Source organism: Labeo rohita, chromosome 20, assembly GCF_022985175.1.
Source record: "Labeo rohita strain BAU-BD-2019 chromosome 20, IGBB_LRoh.1.0, whole genome shotgun sequence".
NCBI classification, from domain to species: Eukaryota; Metazoa; Chordata; class Actinopteri; order Cypriniformes; family Cyprinidae; genus Labeo; species Labeo rohita.
In genome coordinates, this window is record NC_066888.1 from 31,958,106 (window position 1) to 31,978,726 (window position 20,621).

General features: G+C 37.6%; 1 protein-coding gene and 1 pseudogene across 1 annotated transcript; both read left to right on the plus strand.

Annotated features, from left to right (window-relative positions):
- The first annotated feature begins 1,458 nt into the window (after positions 1-1,458).
- On the plus strand, positions 1,459-7,761 carry LOC127182878 (GDP-L-fucose synthase-like). The gene is made up of 10 exons (XM_051138561.1): positions 1,459-1,871; positions 2,759-2,907; positions 5,099-5,213; positions 5,320-5,448; positions 5,665-5,738; positions 5,944-6,077; positions 6,167-6,298; positions 6,509-6,588; positions 6,717-6,816; positions 6,894-7,761. The coding sequence occupies exons 2-10, from the start codon at positions 2,759-2,761 to the stop codon at positions 6,947-6,949; spliced, it is 969 nt and encodes a 322-aa protein (XP_050994518.1). The 5' UTR covers positions 1,459-1,871; the 3' UTR covers positions 6,950-7,761.
- A 7,057-nt stretch (positions 7,762-14,818) lies between these two features.
- On the plus strand, positions 14,819-20,568 carry LOC127182883 (GDP-L-fucose synthase-like; annotated as a pseudogene).
- Positions 20,569-20,621: the final 53 nt, after the last annotated feature.

Consider the following 20,621-nt stretch of genomic DNA (forward strand, 5'->3'; position numbering starts at 1 on the left):
ATGCAACTATTACAGAAGATTCAAACACTCACTGATGCTTAAGAAGGAAAATGATGGATTAAGGGGGGTGAAAACTTTTGGAATTTGAAGACCAGGGTAAATGTAACTTTTTTTGTCTTCTGGGAAACATTTAAGTATCTTCTGTTGCTTCTGAAATGTAGTACTAAATGGAAATAAAATCATATTTAGGCAAAATAAGAAAAATGCATGGTTTTTCCTTCTGGAGCATCAGTGAGTGTTTGAACCTTCTGTAATAGTTGCATATGAGTCCCTCAGTTGTCCTTAGTGTGAAAAGATGCAACTCAAAATCATACAGTCATTGTTGGAAAGGATTCAAATACACAAAAATGCTAAAAACCCAAATAATCTGTGGGATCTGATTAATTTTTCTGAAGAACAGCAGGCAGTTTAACTGTTTAGGACAAACAAGGGACTCGTGAACAACTATCACTAAACAAAAAAACAAAAAAAAAACAGCTGTGGATGACAGTAACAACACAGTATTAAGAATCAAGCGTATGTAAACTTTTAAACGGGGTCATTTTTTATCAATTCAACTATTATTTTCTCTTGTGGACTATATGTAAACGTCTTTTATGTGAAATATCTTATTCAGGTCAGTAATAAATAAAAAATAACATGCATTTTGTATGATCCCTCTTTATTTTGGTAAAATAATTAACATTTTGCAGATTTTGCAAGGTGTATTTAAACTTTTGACTTAAAGTATATAATATATTTTGAATCATAAAACAAAACCAGTACAGTATTTGCATTTTTAATTTGCATTTTTATAAGATTAATTTAGGTTCATTTTAATAAGCACTGTTTCTCTACTGTTATGCAATGTACTAGCAAGAAAGGCACATTTTATATGGGTTCCAGGACATGTAGGGAGGGAAATGAAACAGCAGATAAATTTGCAAAAAAGGGTGTTAACAAATTGAAACATTAAAATGCAAGTGTTAACAAAGCAGAGGTTAAAAGTGTGATTTATTTATGAGAGCATAAGCTAGCACAGACCAGAATTCTTATGAACTTCTTAAGAGAAACCAAGGTTTTGTTAGGATATGGAGGATTGAGGATGGTTAAAAGAAGGAGGTGATAGGGGAGATAGAAGGAGGGTGGGTGATTTAGTCTGTAAACCTATTTTCTGATCCACAAGGCGGCGGTAATGCACCAACACGCTGGATGCCAACCGCCGTAAAATAAAAAAGAAGAAACAGCAGCGTCCTGAGAATCACGTTTAGCGATGCGCGTGCGCACTAACCGAGCCAACCGGCAGGGTTGCCATGTCCGCGGTTTTCCGGTGTGATTGGGCTACTTTAACACTGTTTCTGTGTGTTTAAGCGACCCTAATAACGTAATATTTATCCCCAGAAATGCGAATTTAATGCACCTGAAAGCTGTTCGCCAACCGTCAATAAAAACAAAAGAAGAAGAAGAAATGCGAATTTTACCAGGGGGAATTCCGCCAAAAAACGTGTATTTCACCACCTCGAAACGCGATTGTTACCGGTGGATTCCACATCGAAACCCGAGTGGGCTAAGTTTTGAGTAGCAATTTTTTATTTTATTTTTTATTTTTTTGAGTAGCAATTGGGAGCGTTTCTTTGTGACAACCTGGCAACCCTACAATCCGGAAACTTAGCACTATTTGAGTGTAGGAAACATATGGGACAGTGTATGTCGGATTATATTGCTGATTAGAGATGCAATTTAAATGATCTTAACGGACAGTTCTTGGCATTTAGGTGTTTCCACATTGAAGCAGACAGGAGTTAATTTTGCATGAGCAAAACCGCCCGGAGGTAATGAAAATATTCGGTTGAACAGAAACGGACTTCAACTACAGTGACAACAGGGAACAGGTAAATGGCTGATTTCATCATACACATTCATTTCATTCATACACATTAATTCATTCATTTGATGGTCTGCTCGTTTCAGACACTTCATCTGAACATTCAGACATTCAGGACTGCTTATCACATAGAATAATCTATTAATTGAGCTCCAAAGTAGTTTAAAGTTAATTTATCAAGTATTAAGTCTGTGCTGTTTTTTATTCATGCACGATGGCCTCATTGTTGATTGATGAAAATGACATGATTCTAATGCACATGATGTGTACATATCCAAATTCAACGTTTGTATATTTCTTGTGTTTTGTGGTCATACTCTGCTGCGTAAGATGACACCTATGGCAAGCCGGTTTATCTTAAAATACTCCCAGCGTTACTCGTCGTAATTGCATTTTTACTAGTAACAATTCAGTTAGAGAGCTCTACAAATTAATTTTTACTAGTCGTATGTCTCCACTTCCATTCATTTTTAATTACAGAGCTCTACAACATAATTTTTACTAGTAAGAATTACAATTACAAAGCTCTACAATTGAATACTGAATAGTAACAATTCCAACTAAAAATTGTTGTAGAGCTCTATATTTAAAAATGAATGGAAGTCAGTGGAGACATGACATTTGTAGAGCTCTCTAATTGAATTGTTACTAGTAAAAATGCAATTACGACGAGTAACGCTGGGAGTATTTTCAAAGAAGTGCCATTAAACATATGATGGAGAACCGTGGTAATACCATGTTTTTCCTGGACTATACATTGATAGTATTATATGAATGTGTAAATATGAATACCACAGTAAGAGTGTATAGATGGATGAATGGATGCATAGATCAATTTATATATGCACATATGTTAACACCTGAAATGTTCATCAAATCACATCTCTTTGTCAGATGGACGGGTCAGTCGGGCCAATGCGTGTGTTGGTGACGGGCGGCAGTGGGCTGGTTGGGCGAGCGATAGAGCGGGTGGTGAAACAGGAGGGCGAAGGGAGAGAAGGAGAAGAATGGATATTCCTGTCATCCAAAGATGCCGATCTTATGTAAGAGCTCCTGGATAAACACTCATCAAACATCACAGCAGTTATCCACCTTATTTTTGAATGCGGAAGTAAGCTGTTTTCTGGTAATGTGTTAGACTTCCTGTTCGCAATCTGCCATAGAGAAATAATGAGAAGAATATTGAAGTGCCGTAAACGGTAAAACAGTTTGCACTACAAACTATTGTGTTCATAAATAAGATAGTACATTAAAATAATATGGTAACCACAATAATATGGACACATCAGTTTGCAATATCAACCACTCTTACGGCAAAAATAAGGTGGATACAACACAGTCATTAAACTATTATCACTTATGTGACCCTGATCCACAAAACCAGTCAAAAGGGTAATTTTTTTTTTTTTTAATACATCGCCTGAAAGCTGAATATATATATATATAAGCTTTTCATTTATGTATGGTTTGTTAGGACAGGACAGTATTTGAAAATTTGGAATCTGAGGGTGCAAAAAAAAAAATCTAAATATTGAGAAAATCGCCTTTAGAGTTGTCCAAATGAAGTTCTTAGCAATTTTGCAATATAGCAATTTTGATCTATTTAAGGTATGAAATTTACAAAATGTGTTCATGGAACATGATTTTTGGCATAAAAGAAAAATCTATCCCATACAGTGTATTTTTGGCTATTGCTACAAATATTCTCGTGCTACTTAATACTGGTTTTGTGGTCCAGGGTCACATATTATAAAGCATGTACTTTGTATTTTATAAGTGGATGTTATATGAGTAACAGCAATAATGAACTGTTGACACCAAGAATAATAACTGTAACTTTACACCAACGTTCTGTTCATTGTAAGTGTATTTCATTTTGTTGTTTGCCAGATCAAACCCACAAGATCTTTAACCCTTAAATGCCAATCATTATTACATATTTGGGTATTTTACCATCACAGAATTTATGTCTAATATGGATGAATCTCTAAACTGCCCCAATAGCATAAAATCCAGATATTTTAATACCACTTACAAAATAATAAAATAAAGCATATTTCGTTATATTTTGGAACTTGGAAGGGTGTTTTGAGCAATTGCTTAAGCACCATCCTCACTCATTTTGGGAATCTGATACAGCTGATACATTGCAAAGGAAACAGACTTAACATTTTTCCTTAACATATTGTTGATAATAAACAGACTGAGGGATGGTGTCCCAGGTCACTTAAAACCCAAAGGTATGCATTTAAAGGTTAAAGCAGGATGGATTCTGATTGGCTGTCAGTGTTTTTATCATTCATCAGCTGGAAAAAAAAATCGTTATCAAAGTCATTCCACCAATATCATTGCCATGTTCCATTTTTAACATTAACTTTCAAGCAGGAAATGTTTGATGAATAATCAAATGCATATCTTCTGAATTAAATATATATACACTGATATCTATAAATGCTGTTAAGTCAAAAGCAGCCAGTAATTTTCTCCTTTTCTTCTGTTTGATTAACATTAAGGACACAGACAGTAGCAGATAGATTAGGCTACTGTCAATTTCAGAAGTCATGCACGGATCCAATATAGATATATTTTCTTTTACTCCAGACATAACCGAACTGTTTATGTGGATACTCACCAAGATGTACATTTTGGCATAATTCCGTGTGTATAATCATTCAAGTGCAGTAAGTTGCGAAAAGAACTCAATTATTTTCCCTCGCACTGACTGACAGAACGCTTTTGTTCGCACTCTCGGGTGTGACCGTTACTGAATTCCTTTTCGCGCCTTATTGCCTTTTCAAATCGCGCACGTCCCGGCTTTATTTTTTTCTTATCCATCCGTTCATTTCTCGATCACTTTAACGTACCAGAACTTCCCTGCATGCTATTAAATATACATATATATCGATAGATACTTAGAAATGTAGGCGTCTGTTCGCCTACCTGACCGGCGTTTTTATATTCCTCCGTTTTTCTTCTTCTCGCACTGTCTGCCAGTAATGTCCGTTGAGTATTTTAATATGCGGTATTCACTAAATAGAAAAATTCGCCTTTTTGTACAATCGCAACGACATATCACCATGCTAACCATGTAATACCATATAATATAGCCATCAGTCCAAAATTTGGACACATTTGACAGAATTTCTGTTTCTTAGGATAACAGAAACCTTTTATTTTATTGCTTATTCATTTGTGACATATGTATGATAAATATATTTAAACATGCTGCTTTAGGAGCACTGAAGAGACGCGGGCAGTCTTCAAGAAACATCGTCCGACACACGTCATTCATTTGGCCGCCATGGTGGGCGGGCTCTTCAAAAACATGAGACAGAACCTGGACTTCTGGGTAATTATTGACATTAAAAAACAATAAAAAAATATTAAAATTTTGAACATATATTACTGCTGAGTAATCAAACTGTACATTAACCATATTTGTTTGTTGTTTTCAGAGGAATAATGTGTTTATCAATGACAACGTACTGCAGGCGGCTCATGAGTTCGGCGTGGTGAAGGTCGTTTCTTGCCTCTCCACATGTATCTTTCCAGATAAAACCACCTACCCTATAGATGAGACCATGGTAAATTCACGCACACAGAGTTTTTGTACACAAATATTGGGATGGTTTGTGTTTTTTTTAAAGGACAAATTTTCCTTGATCATTTACAATTCATTCTTTTGTGAAAGGATACAGTAACTTCTGCAGAAACTTTAGAAACCAGCAGATCAATCAGTTTCATTTGGTTTATGATTTGAGAGAGATAACGAGCCGTGTTTCGCTCTCACTCTGTTTCAGATCCACAACGGTCCACCCCATGAGTCTAATTTCGGTTATTCCTACGCCAAACGGATGATTGATGTCCAGAACAGGTCAGTGTCAAAGTTCATTGGTCATGAGCTTTTTTTGGGTGTATCCTATTAAAGCATGTCTGAAACACATTTCAGAAGAGGAAAAAATAACATTCTAAATATTTTTTATTGTAGAGAAACCTCTTGCAGAGAATTGTTCGATTCAGGGGTGGGGTGTTTGTTTTTATCTTTAGTAAACCAATCAGAGTGTGTGTTTGTCCACTAGGGCGTATTTCCAGCAGTACGGTCGGCGATACACAGCCGTCATCCCCACAAATGTATTTGGACCCTATGACAACTTCAGCATTGAGGACGGACACGTCCTGCCAGGGTTGATCCACAAGACGTACTTGGCAAAGAGTGAGAGATATTTAACTTTCCAGAGTTTAATGAGAGCTTCATTCAAGTTGTGTTCAAATGGTAAACATATTTCATGTGTTTATGTGTAGAGGAAGGTAAACCTCTGCAGGTCTGGGGTTCAGGTCGACCCTTGCGGCAGTTCATCTATTCTCTGGATCTGGCTCGTCTGTTTCTGTGGGTTCTGAGGGAGTATGACGAGGTGGACCCCATCATTCTATCAGGTACTCGACCCGTGTTTGACACAGTGTCCTTAAATATTCATTTTAATCTACGTGTAGGTCATAAGTCTTAAATGATAAGGCAAACCAATTTCATTACATATGTATGTATTGAATAAAACGTGTCTTGAGTATTTTAAACATGCAGTTACCTGCAAGATACATGCAAGATACCTTGTTTGTTTCTCATTGTCTTTGTATCTTGTTCTCTAGTCGGAGAAGAGGATGAGGTGTCCATAAAGTTTGCTGCGGACGCTGTGGTTGAAGCGTTGGCCTTTGAGAGCGATGTGATTGTATCCTTTCACACACAAACAAACAAAAAAAAACATAAGCATCATAACAGTAGATCTTGAATGACAGAATTTTCCCTTTGGAGGGAACTAACTCTCTAAACAGATGAACCTTAACTAAGCACTCTCAGTATGACACAAGTAAAGCAGATGGACAGTTCAAGAAAACCGCCAGTAACGCCAAACTACGCAAATACCTCCCAGACTTCAAGTTCACACCGTTCAAAGCAGGTAATCATTCATTTACTAAATGTTTTTCCAATAGCAGTAAAAGTAAGAAGCTTTATAGAAGCTTTTCTTTCTTCCAGCTATCAAGGAGACGTGTGATTGGTTTGTGGCCAATTATGACAGCGCCCGTAAATGAAGATCTGCACATCTCGCTGGCCGTGGGGAGTCTGAACACTGTTCAATACTTGAAAGCAAACAAAGATTGATCAAACACCTTGAACAACACAATCATTTTTACGAAGATGACAAACTCAAGGAACACTGCCGTCTAAGCCCTCCTTTTATGTTTATTTAAAGTTTTTCTTAAAATATATTCATTTTAGAGAAATGCAGTTACTAAGGCTGCACAATGCTGTTTTTTTAAATGCATTGATTAGATGCATAAACTCCTTCAGACAGCATCGCATGAGCTAGCGGCGCCATCTAGCAGCTTGTCGCCGAACACCCTTGTATCTCAACCAAGGTTTAAAATAAACACTAAGCGCCCAAATGAATGAAAACATCCGCGTTGGTGAGTATTTGAAAATGTGTACAATTTTCATTCTAATAATGCATTTATAAATAATGAAAAACTATAAATAGTGCAATTTAATTGCGGTTTAATTAAATAACATATATGTAGTAGCAAAAGCTTGTATCATACAAAGTCACGTGGTTTCAGCAAACGAAGCGAGGCTTCGTTGTCGAACTCTTTCAAACCTTGGTTTCGAAACATCACAGAATTCGTCACTAGATGGTGATCTCGTGAACCAATGAAGGAGTTTCTAACAGTTGACCTTGAGTAAGTTTTATGGTGTAAGTTCATTTCTAATTAATTGAATCAACTGTAATACGTGTGCGTGTGGGTGTGTGTATAATGTAAAAGGGATAATGATACTTCATTGTTTCTGCTTGACCAAGCGGTACCTAATAATAACACACAAAACAATAAAACAAACTTTACAGAACCTTCATATTTAATTGTATTGAATTATTTGTGGATCGCGTACTTCAATAAAAACGTGCAATTCGTTTGTCAAAGGTGTCAAACACATTTGGCCTGAATTGTCCTCAGTTGACCAGCAGACGCCGCTAGCCTGTGTCGTGTCCAGTTTCTCGAGAATTTCGAGGTGTAATATTACCCAGATTTTTCTTCTTTTGCCCTTCGGGTAAGTGTATGCAGATACATTTGTATATATGGACAGATTAAATGTAGGTGTATGTTTACGTAGCCAGTCAGATGAGGACATTTGTGATCCTGAAAGAAATGTTTTTCTTAATTTCTTAATTCTTAATTCCACATTATTAAGTTGGCTTGAGAAAGCCAACTTACTGATCTACTATTTAAGATTATTATTCTTCTGAGCCAAATTTCGGTATCTGTCTCCTCCTAGAGCTTTCAAGCTAGAACCACCAAACTCGGCCCAGACCTTCAGACTGGTCTGACTCGGTGTGCTATATCTTTTGTAACTGATCCAAAACCACCAAAAATCCCATAGACTTACATTGACGGAATGTTCAAATGAGCAACACTCTTCAAACTCCCAGAATCCCTTGAGGCTCAATCAAGCTTCCCTTCTGTGTACTATTTCTAATCAATTATCAACTCTGATATTTCTAATCTATCTAGCTATCTAAATCATGTTAACAACATGCAAGTAACTTGCTAATCATGATAGAAACATGCTAGCAATGTGCTAGTAACATGCTAATCATGCTAACAACATGCTAGTAACTTGCTATTCATGTTAACATGTTAGTAGCATGCCAATCATGCTAGAAACATGCTAACAAAAGTCTAGTGACATGCTAATCATGCTAACAACTTGTTAATAATTTGCTAATCATGCTAGCAACATGCTAGTAACATGTTAATCATGTTAACATGCTAGTAACTTGCTAATCATGCTAACAACATGCTAGTAACTTGCTATTCATGTTAACATGTTAGTAGCATGCTAATCATGCTAGAAACATGCTAACAAAATTCTAGTGACATGCTAATCATGCTAACAACTTGCTAATAATTTGCTAATCATGCTAGCAACATGTTAGTAACATGGTAATCATGTTAGAAACATGTTATTAACATGCTAATCATGCTACAAACATACTAGTAACTTTTTAATCATGTTAGCAAAATGCTAGTAATGTGCTAATCATGCTAACAGCATGCTAGTCATGTTAGAAACATGATAACAACATGCTAGCAACATGCTAATCGTGCTAGCAACATGCTAGTAACATGCTAATCATGACAGAAAAATGCTAACAACAAACTAGTAACTTGTTAGCCATGTTAGAAACATGGTACTAACATGCTAATCATGCACAAAACATGCTATAAAAATGCTAATCAGGCTAAAAACATGTTAGTCACTTGCTAATCATGCTAACAACATTCTAGTAACTTGTAAATTATGCTAACAAAATGCTAATCATGCTAAAACATGTTAAATCATGTAAGCAATGTGTTAAATCATGCTAGCTGCTTTCATACTTTTACAACTGCTTCAAACTTTCAGGTTAGGCTTTCTCAAGCCAACTTAAAAGTTTGTTCTCAAACTTTACTCATCTAGTTATTACTGAAATGTTCATGCCTTTGTTTTAATGAAGTTAACACCTAACTCATTGATTCAGACAACCGTGATATTGTGCTCTCTTCTAAAATGTATTATTTTTTTAATCAAATATGTGGTTGTATGTTTAAATTATGCATTGATATTCCCAAACACTACGCCAGTGCGATCTCTGTGAGAGATATATGATTGTTGTCATATTTCTATAAAAATCTGAAATACACGTTTGTATTAAGCGAGGCGCTTCTCCTCCAGGTTGCAGTTATAAGTTACCCTTATCAGAATTTCAAGGTGTAATATTACCCGGATATTTCTTGTTTTGCCCTCCAGGTAAGTATGCAAATACATTTGTATCAGGTTTTCAAACCGGTCCTGCGAGCACCCCCAACACTGTCTCCCTCATCTATCACACCTGGATGATTTAACTCGGGGTGCTCAACCCTGTTCCTGGAGATCTACCTTCCTGCAGAGTTTAGTTCCAACCCTGATCAAACACACCTGTCTGTAATTATCAAGTGCTCCTTCAGATCCTAATTAGTTGGTTCAGGTGTGTTTGATCAGGGTTGGAGCTGAACTCTGCAGGAAGGTAGATCTCCAGGAACAGGGCTGAGCACCCCTGATTTAACTTATCAGCTCATTAGTAGAGACAGCAAGGGGGGGGTGTCAGATACGGCAGACCTACAAAATGCATTGTTGTGGATGCTCGCAGGACCGGTTTGAAAAAAAACTGATGAACGGATGAAATGTAGGTGTGTGTGTGTGTACTTAGCCTGTCAGCTGAGGACATTTGTAATCCTGAAAGACAAGTTCCAATTCCAATCCACTGATCTCGAAGAGCAAGCCAGAGAACAGAAACAGAGCCAGTAACTTAATGGTTTCATCAAATATTAACAGATTTAAAACACCAGTATTAATCTAATGTGACCACTTGTTCGGTTTAGACGCTAGCGATTGCCGTTGATCGCATAAACTTTTTTTTTTTCTAACTTGAGCTTCAAAAGCGTTTATAAACAAGCTTATTCATTGTATTTTTTTAACTCTGTGCTGCTATCCACTGACATTATATAGACTAGGGCACGATGTTGCATACGGCATTTAAACAACAACGGCTTCAAATGATAATTTAATTTTCATTTTTGGCTGAACTATCCTTCAGTATGACTTGTAGGTCCATTGCAGAAAGTGAATATAAGGCATGTGAATAATTTGAGCATAAGAATAATTTTTTATTTGTATATTTCTAATGTTTTTTTGGCCATAATCCAGAAGTTGGTTCCTTATCACTAATGTGCTGTTTGTTGATTTATCAGGGTGCGTCAGTTCGTCTCATCCTTATGTTGAATAAAGTCGTTATTTTTATTTTCTTTGCGTACAAAAAGTATTTTTGTAAAATTATGGTTTTCATCCAAAATATCTTAAATTGTGTTCCGAAGACGAACGAAGCTTTTACGGGTTTGGAAAGACATGAGGGTAAGTGTTTAATGACAAAATTTTCATTTTGGGGTGGAGTAACACTTTAAACTGGGGCACGTTCAAGCTCCAACCGGTGGCCAACGTTTTGTTACGGTTTCCGGGTTGAACGACATGTTCAATGAAAACGGTGTGCAACGTGGTTTGAGATACGTTTTCTCTCATTTGGTGGGTGTGTCAAAAATGTCAGCCCGGTCAGCTGCAACGTGTAACAAACCACGTGGCATTAACGTGAGACAGCTGGCACAATGCATGCATTTATAGTAGAATTTTCCTGCTGTAAATAAGCTGACATGAATCTTGCTATGGCTGTTGTTTACACACTGATGCACATACTGCTATATACAGTGGGGATTTGTAAGTAAATGTAATTAACATCAAAATAAATTCACAAGAGCAAGTATATTGTTTGCACATGCTTATTTACATTAAAGGCAAAATAGCTAAAATAATAAGAGCACTTATTATTTAAGTCTGTCTAATATCATGTAGTAATTGCAATGTCTTCCGGTCTGTATCCTTGGGAAGGTGTGCTAGACACTGATTAATGTAACATAAAAAATACTATACATATTTATATATTTTGCTTGTATTGCGGGGTGACACTTTTATAAACTTTTCTATACTACTCTAATTGGGCTATATAATAGTAAATATTACAGTATCATAGCACGACAACAGTAATCAGCAATAATGATAAGCCTAACACTCACAATAAAAATAATAAGGTCATATAGATCGTAACACAGTCTTGGAGGTAAGTGGATTATCCTTCACCTGAAATGTTTGTCTTTTCATTCTGAAATGCAAGGCAAATGTTGGATCACAATAATTAGGAACCACAGTTTCCACAAATCCTTCCCACTCGACTGGGATGTTCTCTTTTATTCTGGAAGGCAAGGGCAGTGGCGAACATCAAGCCTACACTGTAAAAGATAAAAAACACAATTTGTTGAGTCAGCTTAAAATAATTTGTAACACTGCTGCCTTAAAATTTTAAGTTCAGTCAACTAAAATAAGTTTAGTCAACTTGAAATGTTAAGTTGTACTAAGTAACAACTTAGATATTTGTGTTTGCTAAACTTAACAGATGGGCACGTAACCCAGCTGCCTTAAAATTTTAAGTTGACTCAACTCAAATATCTAAGTTGTCACTTAGTATAATTTAACATTTCAAGTTGAATAAACTTTTTTTGAGTTGACTGAACTTAAAATTTGAAGGCAGCCAGGTTACAAATTATTTTAAGTTGATTCAACACATTGTTTTTTACAATTTGCAGTATTAAACACGTATTTATACCGATTTCATCAGGCTCCGAAAATTCTTCAAAAAGAACACAAAGAATGGACTTCTCAGCTGCCATAGTTGCAACTTTTGCATCATCAGAACAGGGTATTCAACGCACCACCGTTTCCGTTTAAAAAACGTTTTGCATCATTTTGTTGGGGTTGAACGCAGCCCAGAGCTCCTGCAGCCGCTCTGAAGAAACTGCGCCTGCTGCTTTCGAACTGCTATCGCGGTACTTTGATTCCACATGTGACAGTCACGCGGCGTCGGCACCGTCTCAAGTCGGACAAAATTTGTAACCGGCATGCACTGCTTCAAGTCAGAATTTGATTGAGGTGCGCAGTGCTGCATTAAGTCGAACACATCGTTTTCAAAAGTCTCCGTTTTGGTCCGTTTACACTGAAACACAACCCCGGAGTTTTCAAACTAAAATGGGGGTTTTGAAAACAGCGTTTTCAAAAGTCTCAGCTTTTGAGGGTCGAAAACACTGGAGTACCCTGGTGAAAAAAACAGCATATGCTGGTAGGTATGTTTTAATGCTGGAATGCTGGTTAGGTAGGTTTTGATGCTGGTTTAAGCTGATCCTTTGCTGGTTTATGCTGGTCCTTAGCTGGTTTAAGCTGGTCCTTTGCTGGTTTTTGCTGGTCATGTTGCTGGTCAAGGACCAGCATGAACCAGCTAAGGACCAGCATAAACCAGCAAAGGACCAGCTTAAACCAGTATCAAAACCTACCTAACCAGCATTCCAGCATCAAAGCATAGCTACCAGCATATGCTGGTTTTTTCACCAGGGTAGTGAAAACACAGACCGAATCGTAGCAAAAGTTACGCGTTTTGATTGGTGGTTCAAAAACGCATTATTTTTCACATAATTTACATTATTACATACCTTTCTCCCCAGCCTTGCACAAATAGCTTGATTAGTTCCGGGTTTAATGAAGACCAGCCTTCCGAAAAAAGGAAATGTATTATGATTGGTTAACTATCACAGTGCGTTGTGATTGGCGAACAGCTTAGACAGTGTTTCAGTACTGCCACGCCCCTTGTCAAAGCAGTTTAATAGTGAATCAGATTAAAAGAGAATCTTACGTTTTGAATATGGATATATTTCTTACAAAAATGCATCGATTCGATGGGAGACCCCTGGGATCCGTGTGAGGCACTTTTTATTATGGATGGATGCACTTTATTAGATTTTATTAGACTCTGATTGCATTCGTCTGAAAGAAGGAAGTCATATACACCTAAGATGCATGGAGGGTGAGTAAATAATATGCTACAGTAGTGTTGGGTCCCATCGTCAGCCTGCGAGATCGTGCTAATTTATTTCATTATTTACATACTTAAATTTCCTAAAACCAGCTCCAGCATAAGGCTAAAAGCAGCCTAACATTATCAAAAAAACATAATCACTGATGAGCCTAGCCTATTCTAGTGCAAGTTTATGGATTTAAAAAAAAACACTCAGGTTATAAGTGAAGCTATCTACACTGTATGATGAATAAATCTCTTTCCACACACTGCACACATGTGCAGCGCCTTATGGCTCCGACGTGGCACTCGGAGTAGATCGCGGCTTTGGCATGGGTTTGGACCCCTTGTACTGCACAAGTCTGCAGCGCGTTACTGCTCTGAAGTGGCCACTCTAGTAATGCTTGTGTTTATACCTGCCGCACTGCGCTTGTTGAAGCGGCTCTCCACGCTGCCTCGCTACAGTTAGGCTAATCCCCCACCTCGTCCCTACACACCTCCCAGCAATTTGAATTTGGGTAGGCGGGATATAATATAATGGTATTCTAATGGACCATGTTCTGACATCATTGCATGCCGAAAGCAAAGGCTGTAGAACAAAGGAGCTGTTCCTTGGAAAGAGATTTTTTTAAAACCGAAATATCTCCCTTTGGAGTGGACTTTGAGATTTGTAACTTTGTAGATCTTTTTTATACCCAAAGATACACACCACTCACTGACTAAAATTCAAAAAGTGAAAAAGCATAATAGCACCCCTTTAAATTTCCCGCGATCAAAAAGAACACTCATGCACATGTGTGGAGCAAAAATCGCAGCTCAGGGTTCCTGGGTACATAAGTTATTTAAGGTGTTTCAACAGTACGCGTCTCAAATGTACTTAGTGTACCCTGTTGGTGTATAGGGAATATTATTCGCCTATAAACAACTGAAACAAAAAGCTACTTACTACTGAATTTGAACACGCCATAAAGTTTGTTGTTTTTTACCATTTTTGTACCATTTTTTGAAACGTTAAATGTTGCTGAACATCCTGTTTGAAGAGTCTGAGGTCTTAAGGAACTGCATAATTGTTACATACTGTGTGGTTTAAAGCTTGACAGAAGAAAATGAGCATTGCATCTTTCCCCATTCAAAAATATAAGTCAAGTCTTGGGTATTCTACAGTCTTTGTTCTCAAGCTGCTCCACTGAGATCTAAATTAGTTATTTGTATGAGTGTCTGAATATTGGATCTGTGATTGGGTCTTAAAGTGACAGCAGCCTAAACTTTTTGCTATGGTATTGAAATTGGATGGGGTTGGTGCCGTCAAACATATTTATTGTGTCAGAAGGGAGGCCCTGTTGAAGTTTAGATAGATGTTTGCTTGATTATTACAGTAATTCCTGATTTCACATGTATTTTAACCCCTGACATGTTCATTAAACCCTATCTCTGTCAGATGGATGGAAAAGTTGGGCAGATGCGTGTGTTGGTGACGGGCAGCAGTGGGCTGGTGGGGCGAGCGATAGAGCGGGTGGTGAAACAGGAGGGCGGAGGGAGAGAAGGAGAAGAATGGATATTCCTGTCATCCAAAGATGCCAATCTTACGTAAGAGCTTCTGGACAAACACTCATCAGACGTCACACACGACACAATCATTAAAATATGCCATCACGTATATTGTATAACATGTACTTTATATGTAATGTAAGCATGCAATAAAAATTTTCAACCATTTAGAGAATCATAAGCAAATCTCGCCAAAAGAGCTTTTCCCACTGCCATGCAGCACTGAGAATGGCATAATAGTTTGATATTCATCCATAATTTTAATTTGATTATTTGCAGTGCTTCATGAGATTGTAGTTCTTTGACTCATTTTAAATGTTTCTTCTTGACTACTATTTAAATGGAATTTGGACAAAGAAGAAGCTCCAACATAAGTATTTTCATTTGTGTCACATGTGTGATAAATATATTTACACATGCTTGCTTTAGGAGCACTGAAGAGACACGAGCAGCCTTCCAGAAACATCGTCTGACACACGTCATTCATTTGGCCGCCATGGTGGGCGGACTCTTTAGAAACATGAGACAAAACCTGGATTTCTGGATAATTATTATCATTAAAAAACAATAGAAATACAAAAATGTTGGACATGCATTACTCTTGAATAATCAAACTGTATATTAACCATATTTGTTGGCTGTTTTCAGAGGAAAAATGTATTTATCAATGACAACGTGCTGCAGGCATCTCATGAGTTCGGCGTAGTAAAGGTCGTTTCTTGCCTTTCCACGTGCATCTTTCCAGATAAAACCACCTACCCTATAGATGAGACCATGGTAAATTCACGCACACACACTTTTAATACACAAATTCTGGGATGGTTTGTGTGTAGCGTTCTTTTAAAGGGAAAACTTCTGCCAATAGATCAAGTTTATTAACAAGACCATCAGCTTCAGTTGTTTCATGGTTTGAGAGAAATGATGAGCCGTGTTCCTCTTTCACTCTGTTTCAGATCCACAACGGTCCGCCCCATGACTCTAATTTCGGTTATGCCTATGGCAAACGCATGATTGACGTCCAGAACAGGTCAGACCATTTTTCTCTAAGTAAGAACATACACAGACCAAAATTATAAACGCAACTTTTGTTTTTGCCCCCATTTTTCATGAGCTAAACTCAAAGATCTAAGACTTTTTCTATGTACACAAAAGGCCTGTTTCTCTCAAACACTGTTCACAAATCTGTCTAAATCTGTGTTAGTGAGCACTTCTCCTTTGCCCAAAATAATCCATCCACCTCCCAGGTGTGGCTTATCAGGATGCTGATTAGACATTGCACAGGTGTGGCCACAATGAAAGGCCACTCTAAAATGTGCAGTTTTATCACACAGCACAATGCCACAAGTTTTGAGGGAGCCTGCAATTGGCATGCTGACTGCAGGAATGTCCACCAGAGCTGTTGCCCGAGAATTGAATGTTCATTTCTCTACCATAAGCCGTCTACAATGGAGTTTCAGAGAATTTGGCAGTACATCCAACAGGCCTCACAACCGCAGACCACGTGTAACCACACCAGCCCAGGACCTCAACATCCAGCATCGTCTGAGACCAGCCACACGGACAGCTGCTGCAACAATCGGTTTGCATAACCAAAGAATTTCTGCATAAACTGTCAGAAACGGTCTCAGGCAAGCTCATCTGCATGCTTGTTGTCCTCACTGGGGTCTCAACCTCACTGCAGTTCGTCGTCGTAACCGACTTGAGTGGGCAAATGCTTACATTCAGTGGCGTCTGGAGAAGTGTTCTCTTCACGGATGAATCTCGGTTTTTGCTGTACAGGGCAGATGGTAGACAGCGTGTATGGCATCATGTGGGTGAACGGTTTGCTGATGTCAACGTTGTGGATCGAGTGGCCCATGGTGGCGGTAGGGTTATGGTATGGGCAGTTCGTTGTCCAGGTGCATTTTATTGATGGCATTTTGAATGCACAGAGATACCATGATGAAATCCTGAGGCCCATTGTTGTGCCATTCATCCACGACCATCACCTCATGTTGCAAGGATCTGTACACAATTCCTGGAATGAAAACATCCCAGTTCTTGCATGGCCAGCATACTCACCGGACATGTCACCCATTGAACATGTTTGGGATGCTCTGGATCGGCGTATACGACAGCATGTTCCAATACAGTAAAACTGCACATTTTAGAGTGGCCTTTTATTGTGGCCAGCCTAAGGCACACCTGTGCAATAATCATGCTGTCTAATCAGCACCTTGATATGCCACACCTGTGGATGGATTATCTCGGCAAAGGAGAAGTGCTCACTAACACAGATTTAGACAGATTTGTGAACAATATTTCAGAGAAATAGGCAGTACATATAAAAAGTCTGAGATCTTTGAGTTCAGCTCATGAAAAATGGGGGCAAAAACAAAAGTGTTGCGTTTATAATTTTGGTCAGTGTAGCTGTGAGGATACTGCCTTTTGGATACTGCTCTTTGACAGAAAAGGGAGATTTGAGATTGGTCTGAATTCTCTAGGATCAAGTTATGAGAGGCTTAATAACAGCCAGTTTGAAGGTTTTTGAGACATCCTAATGCCAGTGACATTAAGTTCATAAAGTCATTACTGCTGTGCTGTTGGGTAATGTCTGTTGTTCATTTAGCCACTGTATTGAGTAAATACCTAAGGTTGTGTTTGTTTTCTTCTAAACGAGACAAAAAGGAAGCAGATAAAGCAGTTTTAATGTTTTTCTGTAGGTAGAAGTACTTTCTCTGCATGCAATACAAAATACCTCTAGTTTTGTTTTCCTCCAGCTATGCTCTATTTTCCAGGCATGAGAATGTGCTCATACCACAGTGTCAGTGTTTTCCTTAATTATCTAAAAGTGTAAAGGAGCAACTGTGTCTAAATTGCTAGAAAACACAAAGTCCATAGTTTCTGTTACAACATCCAGTTTTTCTGATTGGATATTGAAACTCTGAAAGATTAATCTCTCATATATGTACATTTCTTTAACATTTTGATTTACAATTGCATGACCTCTATTAATTCTTATTACTGTGATACAGAAATAATGTTGCATTTAAATCATCATAAACCAAATGTAGCACAACAGACACCTAAAAATGATAAATAATTTCTAGCAATTTAAATGGTTTCATTTTTAATGTATATAATGAATTAGAATTTTTATTACAAAAAAAATTATGATATAAATGTCAATAGGGCATACTTCCAGCAGTACGGTCGGCGATACACAGCCGTCATCCCCACAAATGTATTTGGACCACATGACAACTTTAACATTGAGGACGGGCACGTCCTGCCAGGGTTGATCCACAAGACGTACCTGGCAAAGAGTGAGACATTTAACTTTCTGGAGTTGAATGAGAGCGCTGTTCAATCATTGTGTTCACATGGTAAACATATTTCATGTGTGTTTATGTGTAGAGGAAGGTAAACCTCTGCATGTCTGAGGTTCAGGTCGCACCCTGCGGCAGTTCATCTATTCTCTGGATCTGGCTCGTCTGTTTCTGTGGGTTCTGAGGGAGTATGACGAGGTGGACCCCATCATTCTGTCAGGTACTCGACCCGTGTTTGACACAGTGTTCCCACATGTCCAAAAATATTCAGTTTAATCTACTTGAAGGTCATAAAAAGTTTTACATTTTTTAAATGATATATGAAAAGCCTTAAATATCATACTTTAGAGGTATTAAATTGGAGGACAAAAAATGAGAATCACAAGATGGCCTAATGTGATTACTATGGGAGTGTGAAACACATTATTGTCATATCAGCAGCAGTATTTAATTTGTGCGTATTGATGTATTAGTATGTAAACAACTATCAAAGTAACTTGCAGTTACTTAAATGTGTGCCCCTGAGAAACTAAGATACCTTGTTTGTTTCTGTTTGTCTAGTCGGGGAGGAGGATGAGGTGTCCATAAAGTTCGCTGCAGATGCTGTGGTTGAAGCATTGGGGTTTGAGGGTGATGTGATTGTATCCTTTTACACACAAACAAACAAAAAAAACACCATAAGCAATGACAGAATTTTCCCTTTGGCGTGAACTAACTCTAAACAGATGAACCTTAACTAAGCACTCTCAGTATGACACAAGTAAAGCAGACGGACAGTTCAAGAAAACCGCCAGTAACGCCAAACTACACAAATACCTCCCAGACTTCAAGTTCACACCGTTCAGAGCAGGTAATCATTCATTAACTAAATGTTTTTCCAATAGTAGTAAAAGTAAGAATCTTTATAGAAGCTTTTCTTTCTTCCAGCTATCAAGGAGACGTGTGATTGGTTTGTGGCCAATTATGACAGCGCCTGTAAATGAAGATCTGCACATTTCACTGGCCGTGGGCAGCTTGAAACCGAATGCTTGAAATTGAACAAAGACTGATCAAACACCTAGACCATCATCATTTTTACAAAGACAAACTTGTGGAACACTGCCGTCTAAGCCGTCCTTTTATGGTTATTTAACGTTATTCTAAAAATATGTGACCCTGGGCCACAAAACCAGTCACTGAAATTGAGATTTATACACTGCCATTCAAAAGTTTGGAAACACCCCTGGCAAAGTGTGGTTTTGGACGATATCAGCATAAATCCTTATTAATTTTTGGTGCAAATACATTAAAGTAACTTGACATTGTCATTGAAGACCAGCAATAATAATTTTCATTTTGATTAGATAATAATGGCAATATATACATGTCAAAGTCAGACATGCCCCTTTGCCAGCTGTGATGCCTGATTACTGGTTTAAACTTGGCTCAGGTTTTTAAAAGATTTTTGGGTCAGCACACCTTAATAGCTTCAACAATTGATTGCCAATTAAGTTTAGAATGCAATGAATTTAGGTCTAGATTATGTAGAGCTGTAATAGCTGCTAATGGTGGATATTTTGATAAATTAAAAATGTATTGTCCCTTATCAGTGCAAAATTATCACACATTAAAAAGGATTCATGCCAATATTGTCTAAAACCCCACTTTTCTAGGGCATTTCCAAACTTGTGGAGGGCAGTGTACATCATCTGAAAGCTGAATAAATAAGCTTTGCATTAATGTATGGTTTGTTAGGTTAGGGCAAGATTTGGCCAAGATACAACTATTTGAAATTTAGAATCTGAATTTGCAAAAAAATCAAAATACTGAGAAAATGCCTTTAAAGTTGTCCAAAATAAGTTTTTAGCAATGCATATTATTATTTAGAAATTAAATGTTGACATATTTACAGTAGGAAATGTATAAAATACCTTCATGGAACATAATCTTTGCTTAATATCCTTATGACATAAAAGAAAAATCAATAATTTTGACCCATGCAGTGTATTATTATGACTGGTTTTGTGGTCCAGAGTCACATATATTAATTGTACATGCAGCTGTACATTGTACATGAATGCCGTTCAAATTTATTTATTAGATGCATAAACTCTTTCAGACAGCACTGCACGAGCTAGCAGCGCCATCTAGCGGTGGTGTGCAACATTAGCCAAGCGTCAAATTAAAGAATTTGAAAATGTGTACAATTTTTATTTTAATAATGCATGGTTGTGAGATCTTGTCATCTAGTCTGACGCAATACGTGTCATCAGCAGAGCACAGCATTGTGAAGCTTCTTGCATTGAACTTGCCAAGTCACATGGTTTCAGCAAACAAGGCTTTATGTCAAACTGTTTCAAGTGTATGGTTCCAATTTTCCTGTTCTACTGGACCGTCACCAAAGCT